Source organism: Prinia subflava, chromosome 7 (assembly GCF_021018805.1).
Source record: "Prinia subflava isolate CZ2003 ecotype Zambia chromosome 7, Cam_Psub_1.2, whole genome shotgun sequence".
In the NCBI taxonomy this organism is placed as follows: domain Eukaryota; kingdom Metazoa; phylum Chordata; class Aves; order Passeriformes; family Cisticolidae; genus Prinia; species Prinia subflava.
In genome coordinates, this window is record NC_086253.1 from 2,149,221 (window position 1) to 2,167,288 (window position 18,068).

At 49.8% G+C, this 18,068-nt stretch overlaps 1 protein-coding gene across 4 annotated transcripts in view; it reads left to right on the top strand.

Moving 5' to 3' along the window:
• The first annotated feature begins 361 nt into the window (after positions 1 to 361).
• SLC4A11 (solute carrier family 4 member 11) overlaps positions 362 to 18,068 on the top strand; it is a 91,161-nt gene continuing 73,454 nt past the window's right edge. For 2 of the 4 annotated variants that reach the window (XM_063401353.1, XM_063401354.1), the window contains exons 1-2: positions 4,485 to 4,994; positions 17,920 to 17,970. In XM_063401353.1, coding sequence (XP_063257423.1) covers positions 4,769 to 4,994; positions 17,920 to 17,970 — 277 coding nt within the window. In that variant the 5' untranslated portion in view covers positions 4,485 to 4,768. Of the gene's footprint in view, positions 527 to 4,484; positions 4,995 to 6,840; positions 7,248 to 17,919; positions 17,971 to 18,068 lie in introns of those variants that run through there. The other 2 variants (XM_063401355.1, XM_063401356.1) reach the window with 2 other exon arrangements.

Below are 18,068 nucleotides of genomic sequence, written 5' to 3' on the forward strand. Positions count from 1 at the left end.
GGGGTAGTGGAAGGTGTCCCTGCCCATGGCAGGAACTGGATGATCTTTGATGTCCCTCCCAACGCAATAGATGATATAAAAAACCTCAGTAGACTGCCCGAGGAGGGGTCTGCGGGTGAAGGTGTCACTTTGCGGTGTCGCTGTCCCCGCCGGGGCCGCGGGCGGGCTTTAGGACCCGGCCGGGTGTGACACCGCCTGTCCCTTCCCCTTCCAGCCGCGCTCCTCACTCGGGACTTTCTCCAGCTTTTTTTTTCCCCTTTAAATTATTATCATTATTTTTAAATCGGCGGGCGTGCGGGGGGGGAGGGGGTGAAAACCGAGTTGTCTCTCTCTCTCTTTATTTTTTTTTTTTTGAGAAGTTATTTATTTATTTCGGGCCGGGGAAAATAAATAAAGAAACCTTCCCCCACCCCCCCCTTCCCCCGGCGGCGGCGGCGGGCGCGGGGCAGGCGAAGGCGAAGGCGCGGCGATGCTGCGGACGGGATGAGCATGGCAGCCCGGCGGCTCTTCCACCTCCAGCCCTGCGGTGAGCGACACGGGGTCTGGGGGGCTCTAGGGGGACCGGGGTGTCCCCTGTGCCACCCCGCTTGGCACCCCGCCTTGTGCCCCTTGCGTGGGCGCGGGGGATGCGGTGGGCTCGGAGGGGATGCGCGCTGGATTTTCCCCTCTTGGCAGCGGGGGAGAGAAATCTTCGCTCCGCATCGCCGCCGAAGGGGTTTGTTTGTTTGATTGTTTATATTTTTTCCATATTGGTATCTGCGGGGAGGTGGTGACACCCCCAAAGTTGAGCAGCTGGGGCAGAGCGGGATGTTCCAGCCGCGGGGATGCGGTGGGACGGGAGGAGCGGGGTGCGGGGAAAGGAGCGCTGGAAATTTCGGATCTGCCTCTTCTGGGGGTGTCCCATCCCCGCTTTTTACTTGTTTGCACCCAGCGTGGGCCGGAGGGCACGGTGTGGAGCTCAGCTCCGCTCTGCTGCTTGCGGATGAGGTTGCTTGACTTCGTGTTGGTGTAAAAACCTCAATAAAAAGCGGGGGGGGGAACAAAAAAGTTGAAAAAGTGAAACTTCAACCTGAAGAGTTGGGGCAGCTGTGCGTGCTGGGGAAGACCCCCAGGCAGGAGTTTATTTGAAAAGCGGGGGGAGGAGGGGTTTAGAGGCGCTTGGGAGCTCGCTCGCTGATTTGGGGTGAATTTCGGAGTTGTTTGTGCGGTGTCTCCGCGCTGCCGGGCAGAGGAAGCGCTTCCTTCGCCGGCATGGCCGCGGCCCGCGGGGTGACACTGCCCGGGTGACAGCGGAGCAGCTCTGTGTTGGACCAGAAGGGACTGTAGGTGGCACAGCAGCTTTGTCACCCGTGCTGTCCCCGGACCTCTCGTGAGGATCGGTGCTCGGGGAGGGTTTGTGCCTCCGCAGCTTTTCCCGCTCCGGTTGAATGGAGAAGTTTTCATTTGGAGCTGAGTTTTCATTTAGTTCTGCCTCAGGGCTTTGCTCTGCTGCTTTTGCCTTGTCCGTGTTGTCATTCTCGAGACCTGGCGGTGCCACGGGCTGTCCTGCAGGAATAGAAAACCATGGAATGGTTTGGGTTGGAAAGACCTTAAAGCTCATCTCGATCCACCCCTGCCATGGCAGGGACACCTCTCACTGTCCCAGGTGGCTCCAAGCCCTGTCCAGCCTGGCCTTGGGCACTTCCAGGGATCCAGGGGCAGCGGATTTGCACGTGGAGAATCCACAGGGAATTCTCCCCTTTCCCCCGAGTTGTCTCGGTGTTCGCAGGATTTCTCCTGGATTGTTTCTAGGTGTGAGCTCAGCCTTGTCCCTCCTCTGCCAAATTCCTGCCCCTCAAGTGCTGGAGCACGGGGTCACCCGCTTGAGACCCAGCGTGGAGAAAATCCAGCTGTGCCTCACCTGGGTCACTGCTGTGGGGTTTGTGGCTGCTTTTTGGGGTTTTTTGGGAGGCTGGAGCGGCGATGTGACGCTTTGAGTCTTGTCTGCACAGCAACCTCAGTGATTGCCACCTCCCCTGAGCCGCGCGTCGCCGCTTCCCGGCTGGGATCGGGATTTCTTGGCTAATCCATCTCAGCCAGAGCCCTCCAGTTTTGAAATATCTGTGGCTTTTGTACAGTTGGTGCTCCGTAAGAATGATGGACCGCAGAGGAAGTTCCCCTCCGGCTCTCCTGTTGTTCCTTGGCAATTTGAGTGCTTCAGCTTGTTTAAATAAATGCAGATAAAAAGAAGGGTTGGGGTTTTAACTGGAGCCCTTGCTTGACCCAGCCGGTGGCATAAGATATCTGTGTGTAAGCTCAGAGTGCCTTGACTTCTAGTAAAGCTGTAGCAAATCATTTGAGGCTGTAAACATTTATTAGAACAAGCTTTATTTTTGTGTTGAGTCAGTGTGAAAACAAAGATGTCTTGGGTTTCAAAGGGAAAGGATCCACAAGGGAAGCTTTCTGTGTTGGCTTAAAGGAAAGTGTCAGTGAGAAGTTGGATATTTCAGCAGAAGGGAGCTGAGGTAAGAGTTAGGGTCAGATTTTAGCTTCAGAGGTGGAATTTAATCCAGAATTATCAGACTTGACCTGGTGCTGTTCCATTTGCCTGTTTGTTGTTTGGTTTGAGCTTCCTTGCAGGAGGCAGCTGAGGTAGGAGTTAGGCTCAAGGTCAGGCTTTGGTTGCAAAGTTGGATTTTAGTCTGGAATTACCCAGCTTAGCCTGGTGCTCTTTTATTTGCCTGTATAAGACTAAAACCTCCAAATCTGTCCTGGCAGAACTTCACTGATGCTCTGCATTGGTACTTTATGCCTAAGGACAGGTGTTAAATCACATTATCTGGAGAAAGCTGCTGGTTTGGTGGGGTTTTTTTGTAATTCTAATGCTGTGCTGTGGTTCAGGTGTCTCTGGGAAGGCACAGGAACCTTTCTGCTGCAGTAGGCTGGGTGGCACTTGAGTTACCTCCTCCTAAAGTGAACCCACTCCTGGTGAAATCCTGGTTCCTTGTGTAGGATTGCCCTGGGAGTAAACAAAGCTGGGGACATTTCAATAACTCAATCATCATCATTGTGGAGCTGTTATCTGTTCTCTAAATGTGCAAATCCTTGCCAAGATATCCAGCACAGGTTAAATCCCAGCTACCTTGGCTGTTACCATCCAGGCTGGGTGGGGAGCCTGCTGGGAAGGATGCAGTGTGGTTAAAAACCCGGAATGCCGAGGCAATTCCTCAAAGTTCCTCCTTACCTGAGTGTGAGCAGTGCTGTGTGATTGTGAGGTTTGCAGGGCAGCTCCTTCAGGAGGTTGTGCTAGCACCTGGCTATGCTGAAAAATCTCATTTTATTTCTTTTTTCCCCCTCTTTCTCACTGGAAATACAACTTCCTAACTGTGATCTGGGCTGAGCTCCCCACAGAGGCTCTCAGCAGGGCATGGGGACACGCTGGCCCTGAGCACAGCGCTGCGGGCTCCTGCATCTGTCACTGCTGGCTGTGATATCAAAGGGCTCTGCTGTCACTCATAACTCCATGGGTTTTTCTGCTCCTTCTTTCTAAATTCATCCCTGGCTCTGACTCCCAATTAAAACCAGCAGGACTGAGGGCTTCACTCTGCCTCTGCTGCTGGAGGAGGTTCAGTGAGCTCTGATCAGCCAGTGGGGCTGTGATTTGGGTAGGGAACAGAGGCAAGAGTAGTGTCAGTCCTCAGAGATCTGCTGAGAAAGTGCGAGAACACGGGGAGAAAAACATGAAAAGCAAGGCTTTGGAGTGGGTTACACTTCAGGCTGCTGTTGGGTGAGGACTTTTCTTCCCCACGTGTCCTTTGGTGTTCCCCAGGTCTGAAGGACCTGATGGAAGTGGCAGGAGAAAGGCTGGTGGGGTTGTGGCACTGTGCCGTGGTGGGATGGATGCCAGCAGGGCTGATGGGGACTGTGGTGGGGAAAACGAAGATCTGAAGCTGGTGGAGAGAAGATCTCAGCTGGTCAATGCTCAGAACTGGGCAGCCTTTGTCTCAAGGTGTTCAGCTGGGCGAACAGTGGAGGTGCAGTGAGTTATTGCTGGGTATTACCCCCTGAGAGGGGCTCAGGAGTGGGAATTAGGAGGACAGAACAACTGGGGAGGAGGATGAGGTGACCTTCCTCCCCTGCTGGTGTTGGGGCAGGTGCTGGCACCCTGCAGTGACCACCTGGGCTCACCCCCTGGGAGAAGCCACCCCACGGAGGGCAGTGTGAGGCACCAGGTTTATTCTCCTTTTCCTCTCGCCCGCTGCCATCTCCTTTTCCAGGAGTTCAACGCCTCTTCCCCCTGCTCCGAGCCTAATTGCGTCCCCAGGGTTTAACACGCGTGTGTTTGTTTTATTCAACGTGTTGGCTGTTCCCACCGGAACACGCTGATTTTTCTATTTTTTTTTTAGGGATTGGGCTCTTTTTTCTTTTTTTTTTTTTTGCTTATTGTGCACAACAAGCTCCTGCACAAGATATTCGTTGCGGGAGGAGGTTGTGTGGGGGGGAGGAACTGTAGTAATGCCAATACTTCTTGAATATTATAAACCTGGCTTATCAGCCCGACGCAGGGCTGGAATTTGTCTCTTCCTGTGCTGCATCTCTGCTTTCTGAGAGGGGCGTTTAAATACAGGCTGGAGACGCTGCCTTGCCAGTGTGCTCTGCTGGGCTCTGACAGCAGCAGCAGGGCTGCTCCAACGCCTTTGGGGTTTCTTTTATTACTCTTTATTTTTTTTGCACTGAATCCTTTTGGGGACAAAAAAGGAACTTCTCTGGGAGAAGGCTCTGAGACTGCATGTCCCAACAGTACGCGCTGCAGGAGGCGAAGGGAGACGCGGTTTGCTTCGTACCTGGCTCTCCTCTCTTCTCCGTCCTGATGGAGCCGGCGTCCTTCTGCTACCCCCGGCTCACCTTCCTCCGCTCACCCTACGGCCAGTTCGGGGCCAGCGCTGGCTCTTCCCAGGATTTGGCGCCGTGGCCGCAGCGTTTGGTGGCGCAGAGGTGGAGCAGGCCGGTGGACGGTGCGTGGCCAGGGCTGGGCAGGGTTGGGACAGGGCAGCAGGGAAGCCCAGCTGGGCTTTGAGGAGGTTTTGGAGATGGTGGTTCAGAGGGAGGCGGCGCAGGTGGGATTTGGAGGATGGGTTGGTTTGGGTTTGGTGATGCTCTGGGACCTCTGGTGCCACGGCTTGGCTGCTGGCATCTTCACCAAGGAGCTGCTCTGGTCCCTGCTACACCCAGGGAGAGGATAAACAACCTCGGCGTGGAAAAAATTAAAAATAGAAACTGATCTGAGCCAGTCTTTTGTTTCCTGAGCGTGTTCACTGGCTGAAATGAATCCGGCACCGCGTGAAACCTGAAATACCTGCTGGAAGCTCAGCGGGCTCGGTTCACCTTTAGGGCTGTGGTGCTGTCAGGTGTCCTCTCAGCTGTTACTGAGGGTATCAGGTGTGGAGATAGAGGAAGGGTTGAAGATGTTCTAATGCAGGTTTGTCTCACTGTGAGGAATTACCTTAAAAATTCCAGCTTGGTTCAGATCTTGCTGTAATGTAATATGGGGAGCTTGGTGAGTCCTGCTGGGTTAGGAGCTGAGCTCTGTAAGTGCTGATCCTAAGGATGGGAGTCACAACTTCTTGTAAAACTTCTTTTGGGGAAGATGTCTGGCTCGGTGAGGTGTTGTCCTGATTTCTCTGTAAAGGTGGAGCAAGGAGTGGGACTGGCGACCTCCAGGGGTCTCTTCCCCCATCCAAACCTTTCTGAACCACGCTGTACCTCCTTAGCACCTTATTGCCAGTCTGTGATGTGCCTTACCTGGAAAAGCTCGTCAGGTGGCATGGCAAGGGGAAAAAAAAATAAAAATAAAAAATGGAGGAGACTGGCTGAGCAGTCTGGGCACAGAAAACGCGTGGGAGGTGTTTAAAAACACGCATTGCCTGTGGTTCTGTGCAGCGGAAACCAGCCCGTGGCAGGGCCTGGGGGCTCGGGGCTCCCTCTGCTGAAGGGGTGCCCCTTCCCCAGCCGGGTGCTGCCTCCCCTTGCCTGGCTCTGGGAAGGGTTTGCTGCCTCCTGGGAAATCTCATCACTGGGGATTTTTTGACTGAAGGCACAGCGATTGTCAGAGTTACTGGAGTAGGGGAGAGACCCAGCCTTGCCAGCGTTTGGATAATTCGCTGTTTATTTCTGGCTTGTTCTTTTAGGGTTCTGCCTTCTCGAAGGCTGAGTTGATGTTGCTTTGGGGAGTTTGGTTTTTTTCTTTTTTCCCTTTTTTGTTTGTTTGTTTGGCCAGCTTAGACCATTCCTCTGGGCTTTAAATATCCAGCTGGGGGAGACTTGGCTTATTGTGCTGAAAATCTCGAATTGTAAGGAAAGTGAAGCAGTGAAGAATAGGCTGGAGCAGGAGGAGGGGATGTGGCATCTTCCCTCCAAAGCTTTTTAGGCACCTCCTGCTCCAGCATTGGGCACACAGGCTGGGATTTAAGTCCCCTTGGATGAGGTGAGGTCTTTCAGCTCTAAATTCTGCAACTTGCTGCTGGAGCACAGACTTGCCGCCCTGTTTCTCATTCCACTGCATGCATGCATTAACCCTTGCACTGCTGCCGCCGTGCAGCTGAGCTGGATGAAACACCAGAGCCCGGCAGGCACGGCAGCTGTATCTTTAAGGAATTTGCTCCATCTCCCTCTCAGCAGCAGGTTTTTTCTCCCCCCTCCTCCTTTTTTTTTTTCATCCTCTGGCTTTCCCTGTACTTCTCTCTGTAAGGTACAGCATCTCCTCACTTCAGTTGAGCCTGCCTGGCACAGACCTTTTTTTTTTTTCTTTTTTAAGGAGGCGCAGGAGCTTTCTCCATCCTGCATCCAGCAAAACTCTCTGGCTCCGGAGCGCTGGGTCACTTTAACTCCTCTATTTTTGCTCTCCGAGGAGACAGCTCCGAGGGGCGGTGGGATCCGGGTGGCTGCAGGAGGAGGCAGCCCAGACCCTTGGCCAGGCAGGGGTGGCATGGGCAGAGGGGCTGCCCAGGTGTGGGGCTGGCACAGCCGGGCTGGAGGTGTCCATCTGGGAGCTAATGGGTCGAGCTCTCACTCCACCCATCCGCCGCTCGCCAATTGGAAGTGAGAGACAAAGATGCTCTGGATGGATTCATATTGGAGCCAGTGAAAAAGCAGGAGCCGGCGCTGCCTCGGCCACCTGAGCGAGTGGCCTTTGGGGACAAGTGCTGGTGGCTCGGGGGGAGCAGCCCTGGGGGGAGCAGAGGCGTCTCTCTCTTGAAGAAGTAGTGCAGGTAAGTTGTGATCTTAAAAATCCCCCCCCAAAGCGAAGCGCTGCTGTTGCTGGGTGATGCATTTGGTCAGGAAATCTACAAAAGCAGCTCAGCCAGCTCTTGAATTATTTAATTCACTAAAGTAAGGCAGTGCTTGATGTATTTTCTGTGGGCTTTGCTCTGCTTAGTGATGATATCTATTGCCTGTGCTGGGTGTCTCTGTGTTTAAGGATGGAGAATGCCTTTTGAATTCCATTTAAATTAACCAGAGCGCTGGCTGTCGGGGTTTGAATTTAGTTTCAAGGTATGCATGGGGAGATGAGCACTGAGGAGCTTCTCTGTTCTGGTTTTTCTCTTAATTAATGGCAAAACATCCTCCCAGCCTGTCAGTGAGCTTCACATGGAGCTGTTTCACTTGGGGGAAGTGCAGTGCTGAGTGGAGACAAAATCATGTATGTAGTGTGTCTAAAATGCTCCCAAACATCATCCCTGGTGCTGTAGCCGTGGAAGCCTTGTAGATGAACCACAAACAACATCCTAATGAATAACATTCGCTCACAGCATGCCAGTCTGCAGTTATTTCATCACTGGACTGGGGCATTTTAATTTTGGATCGATGATGGACAGGAAAATGGGATCTGGTGCTGCTTCCTCTCCCCCCACCTGTGTTGTTGTTGTTGTTGTCACTGATGTTGTTTCATGGCTCCTAACCATGGGGAACTGCATGGGGTGGTTTGTGTTACCCTGCTGAACCTGGTGGGAGTTGCAGACCCTGTTTTTGGGGGATGGATGAGGCTGCAGAGTGCAGCTCTGTGGCCCTTTGGGTACCCTTTGGGCTGTTCTTGCTTTTCGTGGCAGAGGGAGGTTTTTCTTTCTGACTCTTGATGAGAAGCACAACAGAAAATGTGTTTGGTGATCAGGTGGCTGGGTTCAGTGCTCTGCTTCTGCTTCCAGTACAGACCTTGGGTTTGGCCTAACTTGTGGTTTTCTGTGGGTTAGACCTCTTCCATCCAGTGCCTTTTTGGGGGTGGTGGTGGGAAGGGGTGCAGGAACAACTTTGCTGTGAGAGCCTGGTGCAGCCACTGCTGCCTTTTCAGCAGCTGTTTTCATTTCTGGTGGCGATAAGATAGCAGGGGGAAGAAAACTTGCTAGAAATTCACTTTGTTCCAAAACATGACCCTGGTACCCTGGAGGAGGGAGGGATGACCCAGAGTGAGACTGGTGGTGCTGCAGCATCTCTTCTACTTAACCCCCAAGAAAGGTTTATTCCCAGCAGTTTACTCCTCCCTGCTGCTTAATTTTTACAGTATTTACACATTTTAACCCCTGCAGGGAGCAGCTCCCACCCTCTGAATAGCCCCAAGTCAGGGAAATGTTGTCAGACTGTCTCTTAACCATTTTTTTGCATGGTTTACACAGTGCCACTGCAGATAAGTGGCAGGTGGTGGCCTCTGGAAGACCTGCCTGTACAAAGAAGGCATTTCAGCTGAGAAAAACACCTCAGGCATCTTTTAAAATCCATCTTCTCAACCCTGACCAAGGTTTGGGGCTGTTGCAGTACCTCTTTTTCCTTTGGATTAAGAGTGATGAGGCTTCTGATAGGGCCCTGCAAAGGAAAGAGCTGCCTGAGAAGCTGTCAGTAAGAGTTAATGCTTTCTAAATTATTTAAATGTTTCAGGAAAAGTCTACTGAAGAGCCTTAACTGGCCTGATCTTGGGCTTTTGCCAGCTTGTGGGATCTCTGGAGGTATTTGCTGTCTCTCCTCTTCATGAAGCGCTTAAGCAAGAAATCCTTGCAAGTCTTAAATCACTTTTTCTAGAGGGTCCGACAAAACAAAACAAAACGTCCCCCTTTAACCTGTTAAAAAAAAAAATAAAAAAAGGAGGAGAATAGCCAAAATAGTCCAACAGCCAAATCCCAAAGTGATGTTGGTGCCTTGTTGCTGAAATTGTCCTGCTCACCTGCCAAATGTTGGCCAAGAAATGCGGTGGATGAGGAGGGGATATCCCATTGGGAAAGCAGCTGCATGGCTCTGGATGTGCAGGGTGGCTTCCTCTTGCAGCTCACCTCTGGGAGGCAGCCTCGGATATTAATTGTTTGGGTGGGCTAAATGGTGATGAGTCAATCTGGAGAACGTGGTGCTCCTGCTAAAGCCAAACAGCTTTTTCTTTTCTTTTCTTTTTTTCTTTTTTTTTTTTTGGGTGGCGGGGAGGTCTCTGGGAGCTGTCACTGCTGCACCCAGTGACTCTTTGTTTGCTGGTTTTATTGCAGTGGGTGAGCTGGAGGAAGCTGAGGAGAGGAATTGTTCAGTGCAGTGAGGAAAAGGCTTTGAAAACAGCCACGTCTGATCCCTGAGCCTGTGTGTGGGTGTGTGTTTGCCTGGCAGGGAGCAGGCAGGAGGATGCTTCCTGCTTTATCCTTTCAATATGATGCTTTATTTTCCCAGCCAGCCACTGGGAAAATTAGTTCTGGGGTTTCATTTATCTGGGCATAACTTAAAACCTCCCCACACCATTTCCATCCTCAGAAGAATATCCAGCTCCTTCCATACAATCCCTGATTTGAGCCTTGAGTGCCTGCTGAGCCTCAAAGCCATAGAGTTGTGTTTTCTGCCTGGACCAGGACTGGGATGCCATCCCACTCTGATGGAGGACAGAGCCATGGAGCAAAATTTTATATCCAGGTGACTTGAGATAGCCATAGAAATGTCAGGGGACTGGTTTGTGTTCTCCAGAAATCCCAGAAATGGGACATTTCCAAGGGGTGTAATGTGTAGTTCGGATAATCCAGACCATAGAGTCCTAAAAACAGGGATCTGGGCGAATGAAACCCTTCTGGGAGGCAAACAAGTGGTGAAAATCCTTTGGGGACTCTTCTGGTAGGGAGAAGGGGAATAAGCAACAGAGCAATGCAATCCTGTGGCAAGGGGAGCGTGTTAAGCACAGAGGGAGTTTTAAAGAATTATTCAACAGGAACATTCTCTCTATAAGGTTTGGTAGAGGACATGTTACATCAGGAGGGCTAAGCCTGTGTCCCTGCAGGTCTGAGTCTCTGAGCTGGAGCAATTATTTGCCATCAAATTGATCTATTTAAGAGCACCTTCCTCCTCAGTGTCTGCTCTGAGCAGCACTTCGTCTTCCAAAAGTTTACTGGGGTGAAGAGCTTTGGAGTAGATTTAAATCTTTCTGGGGCATGGCTATCTCCTAAGCTGTTTTCAGGACCTCCTAAGTTGATTTCTTGGAGGTATTTGCATGCAGATGATGTTTTAATTCACCCATTTAGGTAAAAGTCTGCAGTAAATATCCCTGTGTCGTGTCCAGCCCCTGCTGGTGCACCCTTCTGCTGCCTGTGTTAAATCTCCAGGTGTGCTGTGCTTTTTTTTTTTTTTTTTTTTTTTTTTTCCCCTCAGGGGATGTGTTTTCCCTCCCAGCCTCATGAGGAGGAGGAGGATGAGCTGAGGAAGGTGAGGGGCAGCAGATGGAGGCAGGGGGAAGTTGCCCACTCTTTGCCCTTCTCCTGGTGCTGCAGGGAGCTGAATTGGGAGGATGTTTTGACATCTGTGACGGAACCAGAGAGGAGCAGGATCACAGCTGGTGCCTGTGGAGCCTTCCCTGCAGCCCTGGCACTGAGCTGGGGAGGGACAGGGCTCTGCTGTGCCTTGGGAAGGGAGGGATTGTCCCCCTCAGGCTCTGCTGGGCATGGATGTGTGTCTGCTCTGACTAAGGAGGGTGAGCCTGTAAAGCTGTGCCCAAAAAGAGTCCTGTAGTTGATCTTGACTCAGCTCTTCAAGAAAAAACTCCCTGGGAGTGGACATTCCCCATTTAATGACTTACAGAAGGTCTTTTTGCCCCTCTTGAATTTTGTCTTTGATGTTTTCCTTTGCCTTTATCGATCCTTTTTGGGGAGAGGTCTGTGTTTGGGTTTGCCACACCATTTACCAGGCACTTCCCTGCCCAATTATTACCAAGCATCCCTTACTGATCTTACACTTCCTTGAATTACAGTGGTCAGTTTGGAAACCCTGACTTCTGTGATTCTTTTTTTCTTTTTCTTTTGGTCACACCTCTGTAGGCATGGAGATAAACAAGTCAGATCTCCAGCTCTTGTCCTGTCTGTCACTTGTGATTGCCCAGACCAGCAGCACAGGGACATATTCCGATCTCTGTGCCAGCAGGAGCTTTGTTTTCACCAGGCTTTTCCAGCTGCATTAGGTGGAGCTGTGGGATGGAATCAGCTGCTGAAGGTGTAGATAGAAATGAGAAGTGGCATCTCAAGGCAGAATAGCTTTTTGCTTGCTGCTGTCCATTAATTCTTGCTGACTTGGGTGGTTTAAAATGATTTGCAGGAAATTTCTCCACCAAGAGCCTGTGCTGCTTGATTCTTCTTGAAAACTCCCAGAATCTCTTTTTTTAGAGTACAGGAGAGGCTCTGTTGGAGAAAAACTGTAATATTGACATATTTGGAGCTGATCATCTCGTCTGGGATCAGATTTGCTGCCTGTCAAGCTCCTGTTCTGCTGTGGTGCAGTTGTGTTATCAAAGGGGTTTGAGGCTTCCTCGTCCTCCTCCAGTTGAGCTCTGGCTGCACACTGAGATTTTTTTAAACTCCATTTCAGTCAATGCTCCACATAATTAAAAAATTCCTCCTCTCCTACAGGCTTCCCCTGTAGGAATTATTTCCTCTGTGTGTGATTTTTGTCCTAAGTCTGGGTTTCTGCTGACTTTGAGTGGAGAAGGGGAGCAGCACCTTTGGTTATTTGGTATCTAAAGCACATAAAATTGTGACTCTCCCCTTGCTCCAGATTGCAGGAACATGAATGCAGTTTCCAGATCCCTTGTGCAGGAATCCCTTGTCCTGGGATGTTAACTCATGTTGGGGAGAGAGAGCAAAGAATAAGAATTTAATAAGAGTTTAATACTGAACACCAGGGCTGGGGAGCTTTGAATGGGGGAAGCTGCAGCATCATCCACCAGGTTGAAGCCTTGGATGAGACCATAAATTTGTCCAAGCTGGAATTGTCCCTGGATCAGTTTGAGGGGCTGCAGCTTAACTGTAACATCCCTCATTTTGTGTTCAGTGAACTCCTGGAGTCAGCTGGAAGTGGCCAAAATGTTGCTGCTAAGCTGAGGTCCTGCATGTCTTCTGGGAAGTGAATTTCTTTCCAGTTATCCATCCCATTTCTGCCCTTTCATCTGACTGGGCAGTTCAGTGTGATGCAATGACTGCTAATTCTTCTTAGAAGGAAATGGGCAAAGTCTAAAGGCTTTTTCAGCACAAACAGATGATTTTTGTGGGAACTTCTCACTCGCAAGTCTGACGTGTTTTGCTTTAGCAGCTTTGAGGCAGGACATTGCACGTGCTGATGAGTCTGAGAAATGTCCTCAGAGCTCCAGCAAAAAAAATGGTGGAAATTGAGGTTGTTGAAGAAGCTGTGGCTGTCCCATCCCTGGAAGTGTCCAAGGCCAGGTTGGATGGGGTTGGAGGAACCTGGTCTGGTGGAAGGTGTTGGAATATGGAGTTGACACTAGATGGTCTTTAAGGACCCTTCTGGCCCACACCATTCTGTCAAACTGGGCTGTTGGAGCACACTGAATAAAAGATCATGAAGATACATGATGTTTTCTGATCAGAACTTTTGGGGTAACAAAATTTTCTAGATGTACGAGCTACCCATGTTCAGAGACAGCCCAAGGGCTGCCAGTATTAAAGGGCCTGTAAATAAAACAGTGTTTCCCCAGTACCTCTTTCAAACTGGTGTTGTCTCAAAATAAACTTCAATTAACTATCAAGGAACTAGAATTCTTAGAGATTTGCCAGAGAGAAATCATAAAAGCCAAAGGCTGTGGTAGTACTTGTAGGAGGCTTTTGCAGAGCTGTGTTTCACTTCAATATAAGGCTTGTGCTGCAGAGGGCTGTTTACTTGGAAGATGTCAGCACCAGAGCATTGTAATTGAGTTACCCAAGTATCCTGAGAATGTGTTTTTATTCATAATCCTCCAGTATTGCAGGGCTCAAGAGAACTTATTGCTAACTTTAAAACAAGAGAGTCAAAATGGGTTATTAGATTGGAGACGCAGTGCCCACAGGAATTTAATAATGGAGGATGGCATGGCAGGGGTTTGTTGTTAAATGTAAATGTAAAAATGATAAGAATGTAAGAAATCAGGAAATATACCCACTTCTTGTCTGGTGCTTCCCGTGGTGGATCAGCTGTTCCATCCCAGTCCTAAAACCAAGCACCTTAAACAACAACAGCAACCCTGACTCTGCTACCAGTTAAAAGATAAATGGATAAATGTCATGCCTAGGTCTGGTAGAAGACACTCTGCCCATGGCAGAGTGTTGGAGTGGATGGTCTTTTTGTTCCCAGCTCAAAAAATTCTGTGATTCTGTAATATTCCTCTGCCTTGGTGGCTCTTGGGGTCACTGCTGTTGCCTCAGCTCAAAGGGTGGTGGCTTTGCCATGAAATCTTCAGCTGTATCCCTGAGTCTAGAAAAAGCAGCTTTGTTTTCTCTTCTGCAGCACTTCAGCTCTTCACCTCTGAATTCAGTGCTCAGAAAGCTCAGAAATCTTCCTTTTTGAGAAAGGAAAGAAGTGGTAACACCGTGTGCTTCTCCAATTTAGTCTCACCTAACAGACGTCCCTTCAGGGAATGAGGTTGGGGTGGCAGCAGGAAGTTACTTTCAGGAGTAAATTAAGGTTTAGAATAGAAGAGCATGGTTTAAATTGTAAAAAGAGAGCTGCACCATGTGCTTTTGGGCAGACAGTGGAAGGTGGCACCTTGTTCTGCCTTTGGATAGGGAGAGCAATGGGAGAGTCTAGTTGTCCTTGGAGGTGATGGGTGAGAAGGAGTCTGAAGAGCGGCAGGACCTCTCTGAGGGAGGCCAGAGGCACAGGAGTGTGGGATTGCATTTTGAGTTGTTGTGCTGTGCATCTTTGCTCCTTGGGGTCGTGCTTTCCAGCTTTGTCTCTAGAAGCCTTTGTCCTGCTGAAATTTCTTTGCTTGGATTTTTTTTTCTTTAATTGCTGGAGTGTTTGAAAGAAAACCTGGATGAAAGAACGGAATTGTTGGATGTGAGGATGTGGAGAGGGGGAACCCCTGAGCCCCTGCACTTTGCAGGCTGGAGGAAGATTTATCCTTCATGGAAACACTTCTGCAACTTCAGGCAAACACTGGAGCATTATTATGTTGATACCTAATGAATTTGAAGACTTGTACTCCTGCCCGGGCTTCCCTACGCCCAGCAATTGCATCGATCACCGTTTCATAACTGGCCCTTGGTTGAACCCTTTTTAATTTCAGGAATGGAGGTGAGGTGAGGAGAGGAAATGCAAGGTTGGTGTGTGTGCCAGGCAGTGGCTGCTGGAGCGGAGCGGGCTCAGCCCTGCTGTCAGCTCTGCACAAGCCGAGCCCGTGGCAGCAAAACCCGGCCGAGGAGCCGAGACCTTGGATGTGAGATGCCGTAAGCAGGTGGAGCCTGCTGATGTGTTTGCCTTGCTGGCTGCTCCTGAGCCTGCACTTCAGCACCAGCCAGCTGGCCTTGGCCTTAGGTAGCATCCTCAGCAAAAGGAATGCTTGCTCCTGGTCAGGGAATGTGGGGAGAAAGGGAATGGGGCGTAAGGAGGAAGGAGATTAATTGGGCTCCCTCTGAGATGTGTCTGGTTTGTTCTGCTCAGTTCAAAACTTGGGGTTGTTCAACCTGGAGAAGAGATGTCCTCTGTTAGAGGACATGTTCATTTCAAGATGTTTCCTCCTAATTTATCCAAAGCTGGGACAGAAGGTCCTAGGGTGAATATACTGTGACATATTAGTGCTTAAAGGGGGCCTTTAGGAACAGTGGGGACAGAGTTTTTAGAAAAGCTGTTGGGATAAGACAAGAGGTGATGGGTTTAAATAAAAAGAGGTTTAGGTTAGACATAAGGAATAATTTTTTTGCAATGATGGTGGTGAAATACTCCACTGGGTTGCCCAGCGATTTGGTGGGTTCCCCATCCCAGGAAATGTTCAAGGTCAGGCTGGATGGTGTGATGAGCAGACTGATGTAGTTACCCACCCCATGGCAGGCAGACCTTTAGAAATCCCTTCCAACCCAAATTATTGTATGAAAAAGTCAGGTGAGTGTTGAATTCTGTAGTGCATCAGAGGTGCAGATGCTGTAGCCCCCAATTTACCCTTCCTACTTCCACTTGTGCTAATCCCTGACCTTTCAGCTGCTCCCATGGCTCCCTGCCTATGTCTGGGCTTGTGTAAACACCCATCACCTTTTACCTCCTGGGCACGCCACACGCAGGTTCCTGATGTTAATATGCCCCTTCCGTGGGGGATGTAACAGCTTTTCCAAAGGCGCCAACACGGCTGTTTGGAAATCTGAGTTGGGTTGGTGCTGTGGGACAGCATTATGTTGGGACAAGACAAATTACCAGGGCTGGGCTTTTGCCAGGACATAGTAGGGTGAACGCCTGACTTTTTTTTTTTTTTTACTCCTCCAAACGTGCCATTGCATCTTTAATTACAAGGTTAAGACCTCTGTTTTATGACTCATCTGAAAAAACCAGCACCTCCACCATAATTACCCGAGCATGTTGCCGGGGGGACTGTGGCTCATTAGTGACTCAGAGGAACCAGTGGCACCTAATGAAATGGCACTGCCTGCTGTAACACCCCAGCCTTGCCCTTTTCATGCCTGGTCCAAGCAGGGACCAAACCAGTCTCCCATAAAGGTGTGATGCCAACCTGGGTGATGCTGCAGTTGGAAGGAATTTCTGAGGAAGAAACCAACCAATTCGGGATGGTTAGACAGCACCAACCCGCAGAAATAGCTGTGTTCAGCTGAAGGAGAAGCAGAGTCTCTTATTTTGCCCAGTAAAGGATGAACATGTTGCTTCAGGCTCCCTCAGAAGCCATAGCAGGAGTGAGAAATGGATAAACCATCCTGGTGGGAATGTGGGTTCCTTGGGTAATCCGCCCGCCGAGGCGTATTCTGTTTGTTTCCCTGAAATACGTAAATGCAATCATTGCACAATAAGAGCCTCTTTAAAAACTTTCCTTTGATCATTAACATGCTAATCAGCATGGATGGATCTTCTCCTTCCCTTCCAGGTGGAGGGAAACAATTGACTCGTGTAATGGGTGCCCCTTGGCCACAGTTCGGTGCCGTTTGTTCCTCCAGCCCATTGTTCTGGGATGAACTTTGGAACATTGTGTTTCTCCCTTGGACCAGACACTCGAATTGCCCTCTGGTTTATGTGCTGGCTCTTTTTTTTTATTATATTTTTCACGGCCATCAGGGTATCCCTTCAGGAACCTGTCGGCTCTGGAAGGTCTGAGTGGTGACAAGTGACAGGGCTGGGAGGTGCTGCCGTCAGTGCCGTGACTTTGCATCCGTCATGTGCACAAAGGCTCCCGGGGGAGCAGCAGGAATTGCGAGTCCTGAAAACGTGGCACACTGTACGAGGGAATAAAAAGCCTGCAACCTGGGAGCCAAAAGTTATGGGGCAGAGAAAGGGTCTTTGGGAAACAGTGTCATACCTCAAAGGAAAAGCAGGAAGCCTAATCTGTAGAACAATAAGGCAGGCGAAACCTCTTTCCTTGTTGGCCCAAATTCATCCCAGGCTTGCGTAGGTAATGTTTGATTAGCCTAATGAAGTGGGGAAAGACAGAGCAAACCTATTCCTCTTTCTGATTGCATTTTGGCTGGGAAGAAGTGTGTGAAGAGGCAGCATCGAGGTTTCCAAGGGGCTGCTTGGGTGACTCCTGCTCAGGGCTTGAAATCAAGAGCTCTGTTATTCACTGCAAAATGGGCTGTGCACCTGTCCAGGGGAGCTGCTGCCTGTGCCCACGCAGGCTGAGCTGTCACCCTTTGTCAGCGTTCAGAACAGCCAGGCTGGCTTTGGACACCAGGTTTTGATCACACCTGAGAGCAGGTGCTCCTGTGCTCTGTTACCACGCCAAGAAATGTTCAATGGCCGCTTTGCCAGCAGTGAATTGCAGAACTGACTCAGTACCAAACCCCTGTTCTCTAATAAATGATGGGAATACCTCCCTGCTGCTGCTGCTGGGTTTGTGGATTTGCTCTTGCTCAGCGTCATTTCCCATTTGTGGTTTCCTCACCGGACCCTGCTGGTGCAGATGGTGCTGGCTGCAGGACCCCAGCTCAGGAAGTGGGCCAAGGAGGGCTGCAGGGTTCTGGGGCTTATCTTCAAGTGCCAAGCACTATTTGGGGGATATCCTAATGGTTAGGAGCAGTAGGATGGGAAGTGAATTCCCATTTTTATCCAGATGGAGTTGTTTTTTCTAAATCAAACTGGTTCTTTTTATCTGAGCACAAGGTACAACCTGAGCTTCGTTATGGCTTGTGCTTTTATAAAAAACCTTTTGGATGTTTAGTTTTTATTATTGCTGACACACTTGTTCAGGTTTGGTAGATTCCTGAGATGGTCAGACTCATCCTGATCTTTAGCCTTGTTCTTCTGTGGTCCCAGCCCAGAATGTCCGAGACTTTTTTTCAAGTACTGCGTGTGGCTGTAAAGGAAAGTTCTGGTAAAATCCTATAACATCAGTAAGCAAAAAATTACGTTTACCACGTCCAGGAAAATCTGCTGCCTGCAGTATTTTGGGACTGGCTTCTGTGAAATGAAGACATTCAGCATCTTGATGATCCTCATGTTTCATTTTTTTTCTGTCTTCTCCAGAGTCTCCACCAGCAGCGATGTCAAGAAATGGATATTTCTTTGAAGAGAGTGGCAAGTATTGTTTGACTTTTTTGCACACCCACCATATGGGAGGGAGGGCTGCACTGCAGGGGTAGCTGCAAACCTGACATGGGTGATACAGAATCCAT